This window comes from Pelodiscus sinensis, chromosome 5 (genome assembly GCF_052426305.1).
Source record: "Pelodiscus sinensis isolate ZL-2025 chromosome 5, ASM5242630v1, whole genome shotgun sequence".
In the NCBI taxonomy this organism is placed as follows: Eukaryota; Metazoa; Chordata; order Testudines; family Trionychidae; genus Pelodiscus; species Pelodiscus sinensis.
The window spans coordinates 31,755,519-31,771,024 of NC_143056.1; the positions used below are offsets into that span (position 1 = coordinate 31,755,519).

A 15,506-nucleotide genomic window follows, 5' to 3' on the forward strand; every position below is an offset into this window, starting at 1 on the left:
TTGTTGGCGACAGCCATGAACGATTATGTAAACTTAAAGAACAGAATCTGGACTGGTTTGGAACCAGGAAACAACTTTGGAAAGAATAGCTGGGTATGGATACAGTTGGACCTTGTCCTTCTAGAAGATCATGTAAGGCAGCTCTGACTCAGACATCCAATAGGCTGAACTTATAATGACCAAGAAAGCATTCATCCAGGAAAGAAGCAGAAGGAAGGAGGACACCAAGGGCTTCCAGGGGGATTCCAAATCCTATTATGAACTAAACATAATTGTATGTTATAATTGCACTACAGGGTGGAATAGAGGTTTGGGTTCCATAACTGTGTATTTCCGTAGCTTAATGTATTTGGATTTCTCTTAATCAGTGGTCACCAACCAGTAGATCGGGATCTACCAGTAGATCTTGAAGCCTCTGACTAGTGATCCTGACTGGTTTGGTCAGGAAGCTATCAAACGCTGGCACTTCAGTTGCCCCTCCACTCACTATCATGCTGCTCCTGCCCTCTGCCTTGGAGCTGCCCCCTGGGAGCCTCCAGTTTCCTGTGTAGGTTGTAGGTGGGAGAAGAAGGAGGCACTTATGTCAGGGTGTCCCTCCTTCCCTCCACACAGGGAGAAGGGGAGGGAGGGAGCTTGGCAATGCAAGTGTGTGTGTGTGTGTCATTCTCACAAACACATACTGTCCTTTTCTCATCCACTCCTGCAGCTTCCATTGATCAATAACAGGGAACCATGCCCAGTAGAAACTCTGGGCTCAGTATCTGTAGATGAGGGGCAACACATGACGTCATGAAGCCTTAGCTGTACATACCAGCTGCTTTCAAAGGAGTGGTGTAGGGCCAGGGCAGGAGTAAGCTTGCCTCAACCCCACTGCTCCATCTCCCAGCCCTGAACCTCCTCCTATTCCCAACCCTCCTGCCCCAGAAGTTAGTCCCCCTGAACCAAAACTCCTTCCCAGAGCTTGCACCCTGAAACCCCTTCTGGACCCCAATCTCCTGCCTTGGGCTATGCCCAGAGCCCCTCCCACGCTCAAACTCCCTGGCCCAAGACCAGAGCTTGCTCCTCAACCCCTGTTGCCTGGGAAGGAGTTTAGTAAAATTTGGATGGGTAAGGCTCTCCAATCTGATCAGAAAAAGATCTCAGTTTGGGTGACTGATGACTTTTTGGACGCTGTCCCTATACCACATAGAAAGGGTGGGAAGCTGCATCGAAACTGTGGTCTAAAAGTCTCCATCTGCTTGCAATTGCACAAAGATATGGAAATGTTCATAACTGTCATGTTAGCAGATTTATGCCATAAATTCTGGGTAAGGTTAAAAAAAAAACTTGCACCGACCGCAAACTCTTGCTTCACCCCTTTATGGAAAATTACAGACACAGGGCATATAGTACCCCACTTATCACTTATTGCCATCAGTCATCTTACAGAACCTGAATTCTGTAGGCCCCTTGCGTTACCAGCATATTTAAAATCTATATAAAGGAAAATAAGAATATCCTAAAAAACCCCTATTATTTAACTCGAATATCATTTTAGTAGGCTGAAATAAAGCAAATAACTGTTCATAGTGCTGCAGTGCAGGCCCATCGATAGGGAAGACAAGGGGGCAGTTGCCCAAGCACAGAGCGATTCAAAAGGGTCCACAGCAGGGAAGCCAGAACCACACACCCTTTAAATTGCTGCTGGAGCACTGTGTGGCATGCTTTGAGTCCTGCCTACCTCCAGCCCTGCCTCTTCTGCCCTGAGTGGCAGCTGTCTGGCCACTCCCAAGTGGGCTACACCCCCTATTCCAGCCTGGTGAAAGTGAGTGATGATGGGGAAGGTGAGGAATGGAGTGAACAGAGTGAGGCCTCAGAGAAGCGGTGGAGCAGGGGCCGATCCTCAGAGAAGGGGTAGGAAGGAAGCAGGGCACAGTTATCTGGGTTTGAGGTAGATCTTATGTTGGACTTAAATTGAAAAAGCGATCTTGTGGTTAAAAAGGTTGGAGATCACTGATCTAAATAGTGCTTGGTCTTGCTGTTAGGACCTCTTGAGGTCCCTTCCAGTTCTAGTGTTCTATGATTCTCTTGTATTTAACTTTACCTCTGAATTTTACTGGATTTATGGTGATTATTTTTTGAATAATTACATTATTATAACATGTTTTATCCTTAAATTAATGATAAATTTAGTGAAGATTGAGAGAAGTTTACGTGGTTTTGTATCTTGGATTTTCAGTCATTTTTGCTAGATCCAGATTTGGAAACATTCTTTATAATGTTAATATTTCCAGAACAATGTTATATTACTGTTTTTATGTTTATTCACAGCTGGGGATTATATATCGAGACATCAAACTTGAGAATATTCTACTTGATTTTAATGGCCATGTTGTGCTGACAGACTTTGGTCTGAGTAAGGAGTTTCTTACAGATGAAGTGAGTATTGAAATATTCAGTGATTGTGGACATAATCAGAAAGTACATGGTTTTGTGCTTTGTCTTCCTGAGAACTGACATACATTTGAGGGCAGAATTTGCCTCCTACAATTTCTATACAGTGGTTATCTCCTTTTCTGCATCAACAAACAAATACTGCGTGTCTTCATTTTTAAGCTCTTTACAGCTTAGCTTTGCCATGCTATAGACTTTTATTTGGAGTTGAGCATTTGACACCACCTTTTCTCTGCCAGCTTTGTCGTTCTTTTTTGTCTGCTTCTGATTTTCTCTCAGACACCTTCAGTTTCTTCCATGCTGCCCCTTATATCTGAAAGCATAGCCATTATATTGTCAACTATCAGATCTCTCCATAAAACTCATTGCTACCGTGATGTATACAGAGCACTTTTCAATGACTAGGTTGATGGTGTGTTGTGACATTTAGTTATGCTAATCATAATAATTTCATGGTTACCTTGTACTCATTCTAAATGTTACAGTCTCTTGTCATTTATTTAGCGTGTAAGATCTCTGGAACGAGAACCATCTTTTATTAAATGTGTGTTTAATAACTCGTACAATACCCGATTTAGGGTTTTTATGTGCTTTACTGCAATGCAAATAATAATAATTGAGCACATATTATTTAAAGTGTGCTCAAATATGCTTTTATAGTTCAAGGGTCCAGGCGTATTAGATCTTATTTTTAAATGAGAATTTTAAATATACATTTTTAGTTTCATTTTTCCCACTAGAAATCTCACTTCCAAGTTCAGACTCCTCTACTAATAAAGATTGAGAGATCTGTTTCCATAGCAAAAGAGTCATCTTAAGAGATTGTTCAACTGCTGCATTCTTTAAGAAGGTTCCAAATCTTGGAATCAGCTGTCAGGACTGGGGGGAACTTCTGGAAAAATACTGAAAATATGCCTACTGTCCAAAGTGGGGAAGAAGTGCGGATAGCACTAATGTGTCTGTCCTTTTAATCCATAGAATGAAGGAAGTGGGAGAAGCACTTGGAAAAGCCTGTCTTCTGCTTCTTCTTTTTGGGGGAGGGATAGCTCAGTGGTTTGAGCATTGGCCTGCTAAACCTAGGGTTGTGAGTTCAGCCCTTGAGGGGGCCATTTAGGGATCCCAGGTAAATCGGTCAGGGATGGTATTTGGTCCTGCTGTGAGAGCAGGGGACTGGACTTGCTGTCCCTTCAAGGTTCCTTCCAGTTCTATAATTGTATTATTAATGGCAAATAACTAATTTAATCATTTGTTTTCAAATTATAAAAATCAGTTGTGCAACCAAGATCTTCTAATTACTCATGAGAATGTTAGTGAAGTAATGCCAGTGATGCCAATTCAGCCTAAAGTAGGTGGAAATTTAGCTTGTTTAAAGCTAGGGCTATGTCTATGCTCGCAAGTTTGGGGAACGAAAGTGCTGTCAACTGGAAGAAGTTTCCAAAACCGAAAACTTCCCAAACTGTTGTTTCTGGTACCTCCTGTCGACAACTCATGGCCATATCTGCAGCTCTCTCATTGACAGAAAGGACAGAAAGGATATGTATCCCACAGTGCCTTGGGTCACCTTCACTTGCTAAGTCCTGTGGAAAACCAAGTACCATCCCTGATGAATTTTTGCCCCAAATCCTAAATGGCCTCCGCAACTAAGCAGCTTGCCAGGGTGGGGAAGAAAGCCAACATTTTACAGGGGAAGGGGGTGTTCGACAACAGTTCAAGGGTCCGGCCAAATCCCAGCCGGGTGAGAGAGCCGACAAATGCAGGGGTTTTGCCTCCACAGGGGAACTGACAGTGGCGACGTGGCGGCCACTGGGTCGGCAGGGATACAGCCTGCAACACACCAACCAAGTCGGTGGGTCAGCAGGAATCCAAGCCGCAACGCACTGCCCACCTGACTTCCATTTCCTCAACCGCCCCAGGGTTGGCGATTCCTGGGACACTTCCCAGTTCACCCTGGGGGCCTACCTTGCTCAGGTGCTGCATCTTGGGGTCAGCCGGGGACAGAGGTGCTGGCAGTGTGTCCACTGGTTCCGGCTCCAGCTCAGACAGGCGCTATGGCGGACCGGTCCAGTCACTGGGGCCTGGTGGGGGTCCTTTCGGTGAGTCTTCAGGCCATGGCAACATTCTCCAGGGCCCGGGCAAGTCGTCAGGGGCCGGCAGGGGTCCTGGCAGCCCAACCCAGTCCTCCTGTCGGGCACGGCATAACTGGGTCCTTTGCTGCGGAAGCTGAGGACAGGCATCTGGCCTGTTCGGCCGCCAAACTCCCACTGAGCTCTTATACCCCCTGCTTCTGGCTTCCTGTGAGTAGGGGTAGGGGAGCCTGGACCAGCCCACCAAGAGGTCTTAGAGAACCCTTCCTTTTCCGGGTCAGAGGGAGGCCATGTCACTGTCCCAGACCCATTACACACACAGAGGAGCTCCTATTCACTCCTATTCAGTAGTTGCAGTCCTGTCGTGGGGGGAAGGGGAAATATGCCTGAAGGCTAAGACTTGGGAGCTCAATGAAGGAACTGGAACTTTTAAGTCTCTTAGCAGTCACATGCACATAGTCTGGCAACAGGGGAGTGGTGGAGAGCAGATGCACAATCACAGGCTAGCTGGATTGCAGCGAAATTAAACTTTCATTCTGATTGGCTAGAACCAGGGATAGGTGGATTCCAGGAACCAATCAAAAAACCAAGAAGTTACAAGCCACTGTAAAAGGTCCTGAACACCAAAAAACACCCTAGCCAATAAGCATACATGAGCCAACTAAGGCCATGTCTATGCTGCCACATTTTGTCACCAAAAACTGCCTTCTGACGACAAAAACCTCTGAGCATCCACATTAAGCGACAAATGTCATAATATATGGCCATTTCTGGTGACAAAAACTTCCAGCCCTGTTGACAATCATTCAATGTATACTAACTAGGGTTTTTGTTGAGTTTATTGGACTCCAGCATGTATCCCACAATGCCCCATTTAGCCATTTTAAACATCACCTTGAACTCGGCTGCTCTTCATCCAAGTAATGTTTGCAGGTAAGCAGATACTCTCTTCCCATGTACAAACCCTTGGAACTTTAAATCCATTTTCTGTGTCTATGGCACATTGTATGGTGGCCCTCGTGATGTCTTCTCAAGGAAACAGGGGTGGTGGCTATGGATTCAAATGCTCTCCTGCTTGGACCATCGCAGAGCTTTTAGATCTAATTCAAGTGTGAGGTGAAGAAATGGTGCAATCAGAGCTGTGAGTGACCCGTAGGGAATGGGACATGGTTCCATTTCTTGAGCCCTGTGTGAGAAGGGGTATGAGAGACACCCTACAATGCAGAGCCAAGATAAAGGAACTCTAGTAGGTCAAACCAGAATGGAAAGGAGGCAAACAGTCGGTTTGGTGCTGCACCCAAAACATGCCTGTTTTATAAAGAACTGGATGGAATACCACTACCATATCCCAAGACATCGTGGATAGTTCTCAGGAAAAAAAAAGAGACAGAAACACTTATCCTTGATACACAGACACCAAATTCATGAAGAAATTGAAGAGGGCCAGGAGGTCAGGGTTAATCCGGTGAGGAACTGTTCTCAAGTAACAATGTTTGTGAGCATGCTTACAACTTATCATGGAAGAGATGCTGTGTGTTGAAGCAATGGAAAGGAATGTTGCTATGCGGGCAGCAGGGTTAGGGACTGAGTGGGCACCAACCACATGGGGCAGTATAGAGATGCATGCACCATTCACCTTTCCAGACCACTCCACATTTATGTCTGTGAAATGTCCATGGAGATCCACAGACTCCTGAAGCACCGTGGATAAGTACCCATTACAATTGATGTACTCTGAGACAAGATGGAGTGGCACTATATTGGGGACGTGTGTCCTATCTATTGTCCTGCCACAGTTAGAAAAGACCTTTTCAGCAAAGCCAGAAACTATGTCATCCACATTTCCCAGAGTCATAGTCCTGTCCATCAAAGTGTGATTTATTACCACGCACACTTGTAGAAGTACTGCCCTGACAGTAGACTTGCCCACTCCAAACTGATTCTCAGCTGAATGATAGCAAATGGAAGTGGCCAGCTGAGATGATAAAACCAGTGCATTTACTAAGATGAAGGTGAAAGGAATTTCTCTTAAATTCTGTTTAAAAGTGAAAGGAGAATAAATGTGACTTCCAGGAAGTGCAGAAGTATTTTAATTGTAACCATGCTGGTGTGCTCATACATGTGAATAAAGAATATCAAAAAGTTTCAAGTCATGTATCAAAACCCAATTATGCTAGACTCTATAAAATCTCTCATGGCATCTGTTCACACCAGGCGTGGACAATAATTTTTAATGGGGGGCCATTAAAGAATTTGGAAATTGATCAAGAGCTGTACTCCTCCATGATATTGATGGAGGAGGTGTGGGGTCTGGGATGGAGGTTGGGTGCACAAGGGAGTTTGGGATGAGGGAAGGAGTTGTGACTTGAGGCACTGAACTACTGGTGGCTTGATTGTGGCACAGGGCAGGGAATTGGGGTAGAGGAGGCGGTGCAGGGATTTGGGTTGTGAGCAAGGTAGGAGGGTACTATGATCTGGGGCAGGGGATTGGGGTGCTGGATCTAGGAGGGAATATGGATACAGGAGGGGAGCAGAGAATTTGTGTATGTGGAGCAGGGGCAGGAGTGGGGGGCAGATGGTTGGGGAACGGAGGGACTAGGGTTCCAGAGGCAGGCTCTGGCCAGTAAACTTACCAGCCAGCAGCTGTTCCTGAATCAGTCTCCCTGCCTGCCCCGCCCCTGCACAGGCTGTAGCCATGTACTCTGGAGCCCCTCGTGCTTCGTGCCTGTCTGTTATTGAAACAGGTAGCTCCCATTGGCCAGTTTGCGGGTTGGATGTGGCCTGCGGGCCGTATTTTGTCCAGGCCTGGTCCACACATTCACATCTCATTATGCACTTAACCAGCAATCTTGAGATGACTCTGACTTGGATAGAACAATGTGCAAGCCAGACAGTTGTTAACTCTGAGCCCAGTGCATGGATAGATACTGCTTGTGAATGGACTCAACGTAAGCAGGCACTCGAAGAAGAAAACATCCACCTCCCTTTTTAACTGTTCTTCAAGATATATTGCTCATGTCCATTCCATTACCTGTCATCCTGTCCCTTTGTCAGTGTTAGCAAGAAGGAATTGATTGGGCAGGCAGAGCTTAATATACCGATGCATGAGCGTGGCACACAATATTGCTAAACAAATAACTTGTGTGTGGAATAAAACGAAAATAACCACTCTCTCTTCTTGGGAGCAAATTTGTGTTTACATACAGTATATTATGGAATGGCATTTTATTTAATAGAAGTCAGTAAAGTTTAATGAATTTGGCAGCCAGAGGGTGTGATTCAACATCAAGTTTAGTGAAACTGCAAAGAGCTTTATAAAATATATTTTACTTCTACATTTTGTCATGCCGTTTAGCGCATTGATAATGAATCTGTCAGAAATCATATTAATCTTATATTGGAGGAAAGCCCTGTAACACCTGATTGGGTATACAGTTTTTTAAGCCTAGACGATGTTTTTGTTTCAAATACCACAGATTATTTCATGTGTTCATGTTAAATCTGTTCCACAAATTCAAAATGTAGTTTTTTGCCTAGGAGGTAGTGAATAGTGTCACGGGTTCTGTGTTATTCTCTGTGTAATGGAAGTTTATTTGTTTATGCAGTTTTGAATTGTTTGAATGATAGCTATGGGTGAACAACTTGGAACTATTAGTTATCTGTATCATTTATTCATGTTAATCATCTATCAATATATTTAATGTGTTTTAGAATGAGAGAGCATATTCCTTTTGTGGAACAATAGAATATATGGCACCAGATATTGTCAGAGGAGGAGACACAGGACATGACAAGGTTTGTTTCATTTCAGCTTTCTTTTGTCACTGCCTGTTTACATTTCTGATGAAAGGGAAGCCTACTCTTTAGCTTTTTGTGTAATTATTAGTCTACCCTCACTCTCTTTCAGAAGTCAAGCCTTCCTTGCTATGAGGTCCAGAGAGAAGTGAGAAGCAGACTGTTGAAGGTCTCAGAGTGAAAATAGGAGGGTTAGGTGTGGAGGCAGTAGGATGTGTACTATAGATCAGTAAAGAGATGGGCATGGTAGCTGAGACATTTCTAGAACAAATAAAAACAGAAGTAACCAGAACATGAGCCCTGGTAGTAGTGGGGGACTTTTCACTCTCCAGATGCTTTTTGGATAAATACATTCAGGAAAACAGGCTGTCAACAAGTTCTTAGAATGTATTGGGGACAATTTTTTTCAGAAGGTAAAGGAGGTGAGCAGAGGAGTAAATATTTTAGATTTGATTCTGATTAACAAGAAGTGGTTGCGAATCTGAAAGCAGAAGACAGTTTTAGTGAAGATCTCAAAATGATAGCATTTATAATTCTTAAAAGAATTATAGCAACAAAAATAAGGACAATGGACTTCACAAAAATAGACTTCAACAAAACTCTAAAGAATAGTTATGTAAGATACCTTTGGAAAGAAAGTCTAAGGCAAATGGGACTACAGGAAGGCTCGCAGTTTCTCTGAGACAGTATTAAAATGAAAACAGCAAACTTTATCCTGATGCAAAAGAATGATAGAAGAATCCTGAGAGGTCAATGTGGTTGTTTCAGGGGTTCTTAAATAATGTGAACATCAAAAAGTAATTGTAAAAAATAGAAACAAGGATGAAATTGCTAAGGATGAGTATGAAAAAATAGCACAAACACGCAGGAACAAAATCAGAACGATTGAGGTACAAAATGACGTATACCTAATAAAAATGTAAAAGCAATAAGAAGAGGTTCTATAAATACATTAGGATCAAGAGAAAGACAAATGAAAATATAGGTCCATTAGCTAGGAAGGAAATCTAAAGAAAAGATAGCAATATTTAATGCCTATTTTGCTTCAGTGTTCACTAAAAAGGTTACTTGTGACTAGATGCTTAACCCATCATTAACAACAAGTAGGAAGAAATACAGAACAAAATAGGGATTGAACAGGTTAAAGAATATTTAGGTAAGTTAAATGTTGCATTCAGTTTACAGAGCCTGATAAAGATCATCCTAGACCTAGAGTACTTAAGGAGATAGCCAAAGCAAACATTTTTAAGAACTCATGGAGGATGGGAGAGGCCTGGAATATTAGAGAAGGAGGAACATACTTATCTTCAAAAAGAAGAGCAAAGACGACCCAGGGAATTATAGCCTAATCAGCCTAACTTGCATACCTAGAAAGATAGTGAAACAAAATATTAAACAATTTCTAAGCAGTATGATATAATAGCATGATAAATAATAGGATATTTTCCTCCCCTACTCTCAGTCTCTCCACTCTTTTCTGGCCCTGATCTTGTGAGGGGTATTCTTGCCCTTGAAAAGGGATCTTTACCGTCTCCAAATTGAGCAGTTCCATCTCTAACCAGTGGAGTGCACATCTCCGAAAAAGATGAAAGCCCTTCTTGGGCTTTTGGCAACTCAGCATCTTTGTCCAAAAGTTGAATTTCAGGATGATTACACTGGCATTTATAATTCCCTCTTTTCAGAAAAGGATATACAGGTTGAAACCCTCTAAACAAGGACTCTCTGGTCCAGCAACCTCTGTGGTCTGGCATGGATGTTGCAGGATCAGAGAGCTCTGGTTGAGGTCCAGTAGCAGGGATCCCTCTGGGGATGGCAAGCCCACAAGGAAGCTGTTGGCGGGGCTTCCCAGCAGGGCTAGGAGACCTGGTGCATGGCTGCCTGACTGGGTTGGGAGCTGCGGTAGGGATTGCCCAGTGAGGCTGGGAGCCGTGGTGGCGGTGGCTCAGTGGGACAAGGAACTGCGGTGCATGGCTGCCTAGCTTCAGAGCCTCAGCACGTGGTTGCCCAGCAGATCCCGGGGCCCCAGTGCATTGCTGTCAGGTGAGTCCCGGAGCCCCAGCATGTGGCTGCCCCATGGGGCCTGGAGCAACACAATCATGCTCATTGGGGCTGGCAGGGCAGCAGAAGCAGCAGGAGGTAGGTAGCCAGGCCTGGGGGGCCAGTGGCAGAGAGGCCAGAAGTGACCACTCCTGGTCTGGCAAAATCCCTCCTCTGGAACCAGTCAGGTCCCGAGGGTGCCAAACTAGGGAGACCCAACCTGTAGTTTGTGGGTCCTGACATGTATGATACACATTACCACATGGATATTCCTTCATCCCACAAGAATTTTTTGCATTTCATGGTACAACAGGAATATTGCCAGCTTGATACACCTCTTGGACTCACTACAGCACTTGAGTATTTATGAAAGCTTTCTCTGTGGTACCAGGCCAGATGAGGCATTAGAGCTATTTCATGTTTCCATATCTTGACTCTCATCAGGAAGTCATGTCAGAAGCAGGATCTCTTCCACAGATTCTTGCTACCCTAGGCATTTGTGTAAATCAAGAAAATTCCATCTTGTAATCTATTAGGACAATAAACGTTATGGGACCCCTGTGGGTGGACTTAGTCTCTGCAAGAACATTTCGCCCTGCTGACAGATTTCATGTGATGAGCATCTGGATTTCCTGCATTACTCATAAACTGCAAACTATGGTACACCAGTCTCTCTTGCTCTTGGGTCACATGCTCTACTCTACTTCATTCGGTAGATTCCATGTATGCTGTCTGCAAGCCTACCTCCCCTCAACTTACTGGCCAAACAAGGACCATATTGACTCCCTGGTGACAGTTCCTACCAAAATTCTCAACTCCTCTCTTGATGATCAAACCCAGTCACTATGGAGACTTCTTTCAGCCATTCCATATCAAGAACCAGTATTTTGACAGACACCCCCCCGATAGTGTGGTCATTACCTGGGTTACCATGTTGCTCAGAATACCCAGACTCCCCTCTGCTTGCTCAAGAGTCTAGGCTGCATATAAACTTATTGGAACTGAGGGCAGTTCATCTTGTATGCAAGACATGCTTTCCCCTCATAAAATGACTCCATGAACAGATGATGTTGGACAATAACTTCATGGTGATGTAAATAAACAAAGAGGTAGGAGCGAGCTCTCATCTCTGCTGTCTGGAAACAGTCAGACTTGGGAACTAGAGTATTAGAAACCACATCACAATACAAGCAGGCAAACTAAGCAGAAGTTTCTCTGCAGACCAAAATTGGAGCATTCTTGCTTGAATAGTGTCCCTGTGGGTGCTTCACTGTTGGTGTCAGGTTGTTGGCTCTGCAGATCGGAGTCTTCATTAGGAGTGGTCGGTCGGACCATGCATGCCTGGTGCGTGCTTTGTGCTGTTTGCGCCCTTTTGATCTCTCTCACGGTCCAGCTCCCACCAGTTCCTTCTTCGCCTCCCCAGGTTGTAGACGGACGGAGACTTATCTTCTCAATGACTCTAGTCAAGAGAAGCTATCTGTGTTTTAGTATTAGTTGTATTCATAGTTCAGTCAGTTTTCACTTGTTAGTATAGTCATAGTTACAAGTAGTATGGTTTTAAAAACAAACAGGTTTTTCTCGTTAGAGGCTTCTCAATTACTTAAAAAAAAAAGGAGGAGAAGAAAAGAAAGACAGAGAGTGGTTTTCTTTTTAAGACCACCACAGCAACAGACCCCTTATCATGCTGGGCTCTCCAGGATTTCAGAAATGTGTCACATGCTGAGAGTGTATGCCAATCTCCGATGGCCACTCAGACTGCATAAAATGCCTTGGCGAATCCCATGTACCCCAAAAATGCACCCATTGCACAAAACTCACAGTAAGGGCATGGCAAGATAGGGAGATGAGGCTCAGGATGTGTCTATATGACAAAGCCCTGCAGCCTTCAGAACCAGCCTCTCGTTCGCTGAGAAAGGAAAAACGGAGAGCTTCCTCTCTCACTGCGGCTCCCGCACACAAAAGAGCTTCGTTTGCCCACTCCTTTCCACCAGCCTCAACAAGCAGAATAAGTGTTGGGAAGAAGCAGGGAACATCAGGTGCCACGAAACGTGGCTTAAAATGGCCTATGAGCCAAAAATTTGGCACAAACCATCTACGGTGCCAACACTGGCTTGATCTGCAGCACGCTATCCACGGCACCCACAGCAATGGTGCCAAGCGTAGTGACCCTGCAAGCACTGGAGGAAGACATAGAAATAATTACATTGACCAGACATGAATGCACAAAGCCATGCCCCGGCACTGGGTGAGCCAGTTGCCCCCTGGCACCGCGGAAAACAACTCACAAATCGGAAAGAACATGTGATGTCAGTCCAGAGCCTCTTGCGTTTTCACTGACTCCATCATCACCGTCGCCTACACTACATTCACCTCTAATACGAACTACTGTTGTCAGACATGACAGGCATTACAGACTGGTTTCCACCTTTTCTCCTGTACCCCAGCAACCATACCAGAGATGCAGTTCTCTATCACCTCCCCCATCTTCAAGGGGATCTCTTAGGTTGCTACATTCTCCAGTACTTTCTCCTCATACACACCATCATGAAGGCCAGATTAGCATATTTCCATCTCGATACCACTGTCCGAACAAATGGGAATACCAATAACACTGGCATGCATATCATTACGACTATCCCGCTCACTGGTCAATGCGGTACCATCACCAATGACAAGTTTACCATCTACTTTGCTGCCTGGAACATCCACCTGTATGTAGATATTAGCCTCTCCCACGCTACATAGATGGGTGGCTATAATGTCCCCCTCAAACTCCCAACCAGTACCTCAGCAATCTGACCCCAAGGAGGGACAAATATCTGAGACAGAGGAATATAAAAATATTTCTGCAGATAAGGAGAGTAAGTGACTAGACATCTTTGAGCATAAGATTTACTCATCATCATCTCTGCTCCTCTGAATAGCTAATTATGCAGCCTTACTTTCCAATCATAACTTTGATAACTATAATAAGCTTACTTCCTTTATTGAAGAGTTACCAGATTAAAAGAGACCAATACTAAAATCAGTCATGCAAGAGGAATATGCCTCATCAAGAGCCTCTCTCCAGATAGCCATTAGTATAGCTGACACAGCAGCTCAGGCCACGGCGACATCCGTAGTCATGAGAAGGGCTTTTTGGCTTCTGAAATCTGTAGTTCTGCATGAATTACAAACAGAAGTGGCAGACCTCCCATTTGATAAAGAAAAATTATTCTCTGGAAAGACAGATGAGGTCTTACATTCCAGTAAGGACTCGAGAACTACCCTCTGTACCAGGGTATGCACAACCCACCTTACCTACGTAGACAGTATGTAGCATACCGAAGACATCGAAACTTTTCATACCCAAGATACCAACAACAGCCTTTCGACTAATCCAGGCCAAGACAATGGCCCCAAAAGGGAAGGCCTCAGAACCGCTGTAACCCAAACCAGCAGACAAACAAATAACAGGTCTGACTTCCAGATCGAAGGCGTATAGGACCTCCCTGTGCTGGGTCACCATGATCACTGTACCCCAACCTTTCACCATTGGCTCAGGCCATTTTACTGTCATTGGCCCGCCATCACATCAGATTGTTGGGTCCTAGAGATCGTAATATCAGGCTACACCCTCCATTTATAGCCCTACTTCCTAGCTCCCCATCATCCCTGTACCTCTTCAGGGACCCTTCTGACGAGGATCTACTGAAAAAAGGAGGTCCACTGTCTTCTAAACATCAGAACAGTAGAAACGGTACCGGAAGACTTCAGAGGTAGGGGCTTCTATTCCCACTGTATTCCCACAGCAAAAAAGACTGATTGCTGGAGACCTATTCTAGACCTCCACAGATTGAACCAATATCTTCGGAAACAACGATTCAAGATGGTGACTCTAGCATCCATTATCTCAGCATTAGAACAGGGGGACTAGTTTGCAGCCCTCGACCTGTAAGACGCCTATTTTCATATCACTATACACCTGGTGCGCAGACGATTTCTACGCTTTGTGGTTGGATTGGACCTCTATCAGTTCCACGTCCTGCCATTCAGCCTTTCATCAGCATCCAGGGTATTTTCTAAAACGCTAGCTGTCATCATGGTATACCTGCATCGACAACGGATTATGATTTTTCCTTATCTGGACAACTGTCTAATAAAAGTTCCAACCTCTACGGATATGCTCCGTATGCTATCCATAACCAGACAGACATTCAGCCTCGTAGGTCTTATTGTTAATGAACAGAAATCAATGCTTATACCTAAATATAAGGGATTCATTGGAGCCCAACTGGACTCCACCATGGCAAGGGTGTACCAACCATCACAATTCCAAGCAATCCAAGACCTGGTACTTGCACTCACAAACAGCTCCAGAGTATCAATACTTACCTGTCTCCAACTCATGTGCCATATGGCAATTACAACTTATGTGGTTGCTCATGCGAGGCTCCACTTTCGCTACCTTCAACACTGGCTTGCTTCCATTTACAGCCACCGGAAGCGGTAAGCAAGTGTCTCCACCTACCGATGTTCTAGCATCTCTGAAATGGTGGACCGAACCAAACAACTTACTTGTAGGAGTCCCATTCAATCAGGGTCAGCCTACCACACAGATCACTACCAATGCTTCCCTCAAGGGATGGGGAGCCCATATGGGCGATATGTCTGTCCAAGGTCTATGGATGACCAGGGAGTCTACCTTACACATCAACATATTGGAATTGAGGGCAGTTGCAAATTCATGCAGGCATTTTCTTACGCACATCTGAGGAGCCACAATCAGGATACTTACCAACAATGTATCCACAATGTACTATATAAATTGAGATGGGGGTGCCCGTTCCCTGTACACTGAGGTGTTTTGACTATGGAATTGGTGCATCTACAATGGAATTACCTTGACAGCTTCGTACTTACCCGGGACCAACATTGTGGGAGTGGGAACACGAGTGGGAACTTCATCAACATGTTTTCCAGCCTATTTTCAATCGATAGGGTCATCCACAAATAGACCCTTTCGCCTCCTTCGAGAATACGAAATGGCAACAGTATTGGTCCAGAGCCAGCATCCGTCATGGATCTCTAGGGGATGCCTTACTCCTCTATTGGAGAGGTCCCCTATTGTACGCTTTTCCTCCTACTTCATTCATTCCCAGAGTTCTTGAGAAAATC

General features: G+C 44.6%; 1 protein-coding gene across 2 annotated transcripts in view; it reads left to right on the plus strand.

The window, feature by feature from the left end:
* RPS6KA5 (ribosomal protein S6 kinase A5) overlaps positions 1-15,506 on the plus strand; it is a 189,330-nt gene that overhangs the window by 102,737 nt on the left and 71,087 nt on the right. For both annotated transcript variants that reach the window (XM_089778385.1, XM_089778384.1), the window contains exons 5-6: positions 2,311-2,418; positions 8,229-8,312. In XM_089778385.1, coding sequence (XP_089634511.1) covers positions 2,311-2,418; positions 8,229-8,312 — 192 coding nt within the window. The remainder of the gene's footprint in view (positions 1-2,310; positions 2,419-8,228; positions 8,313-15,506) is intronic.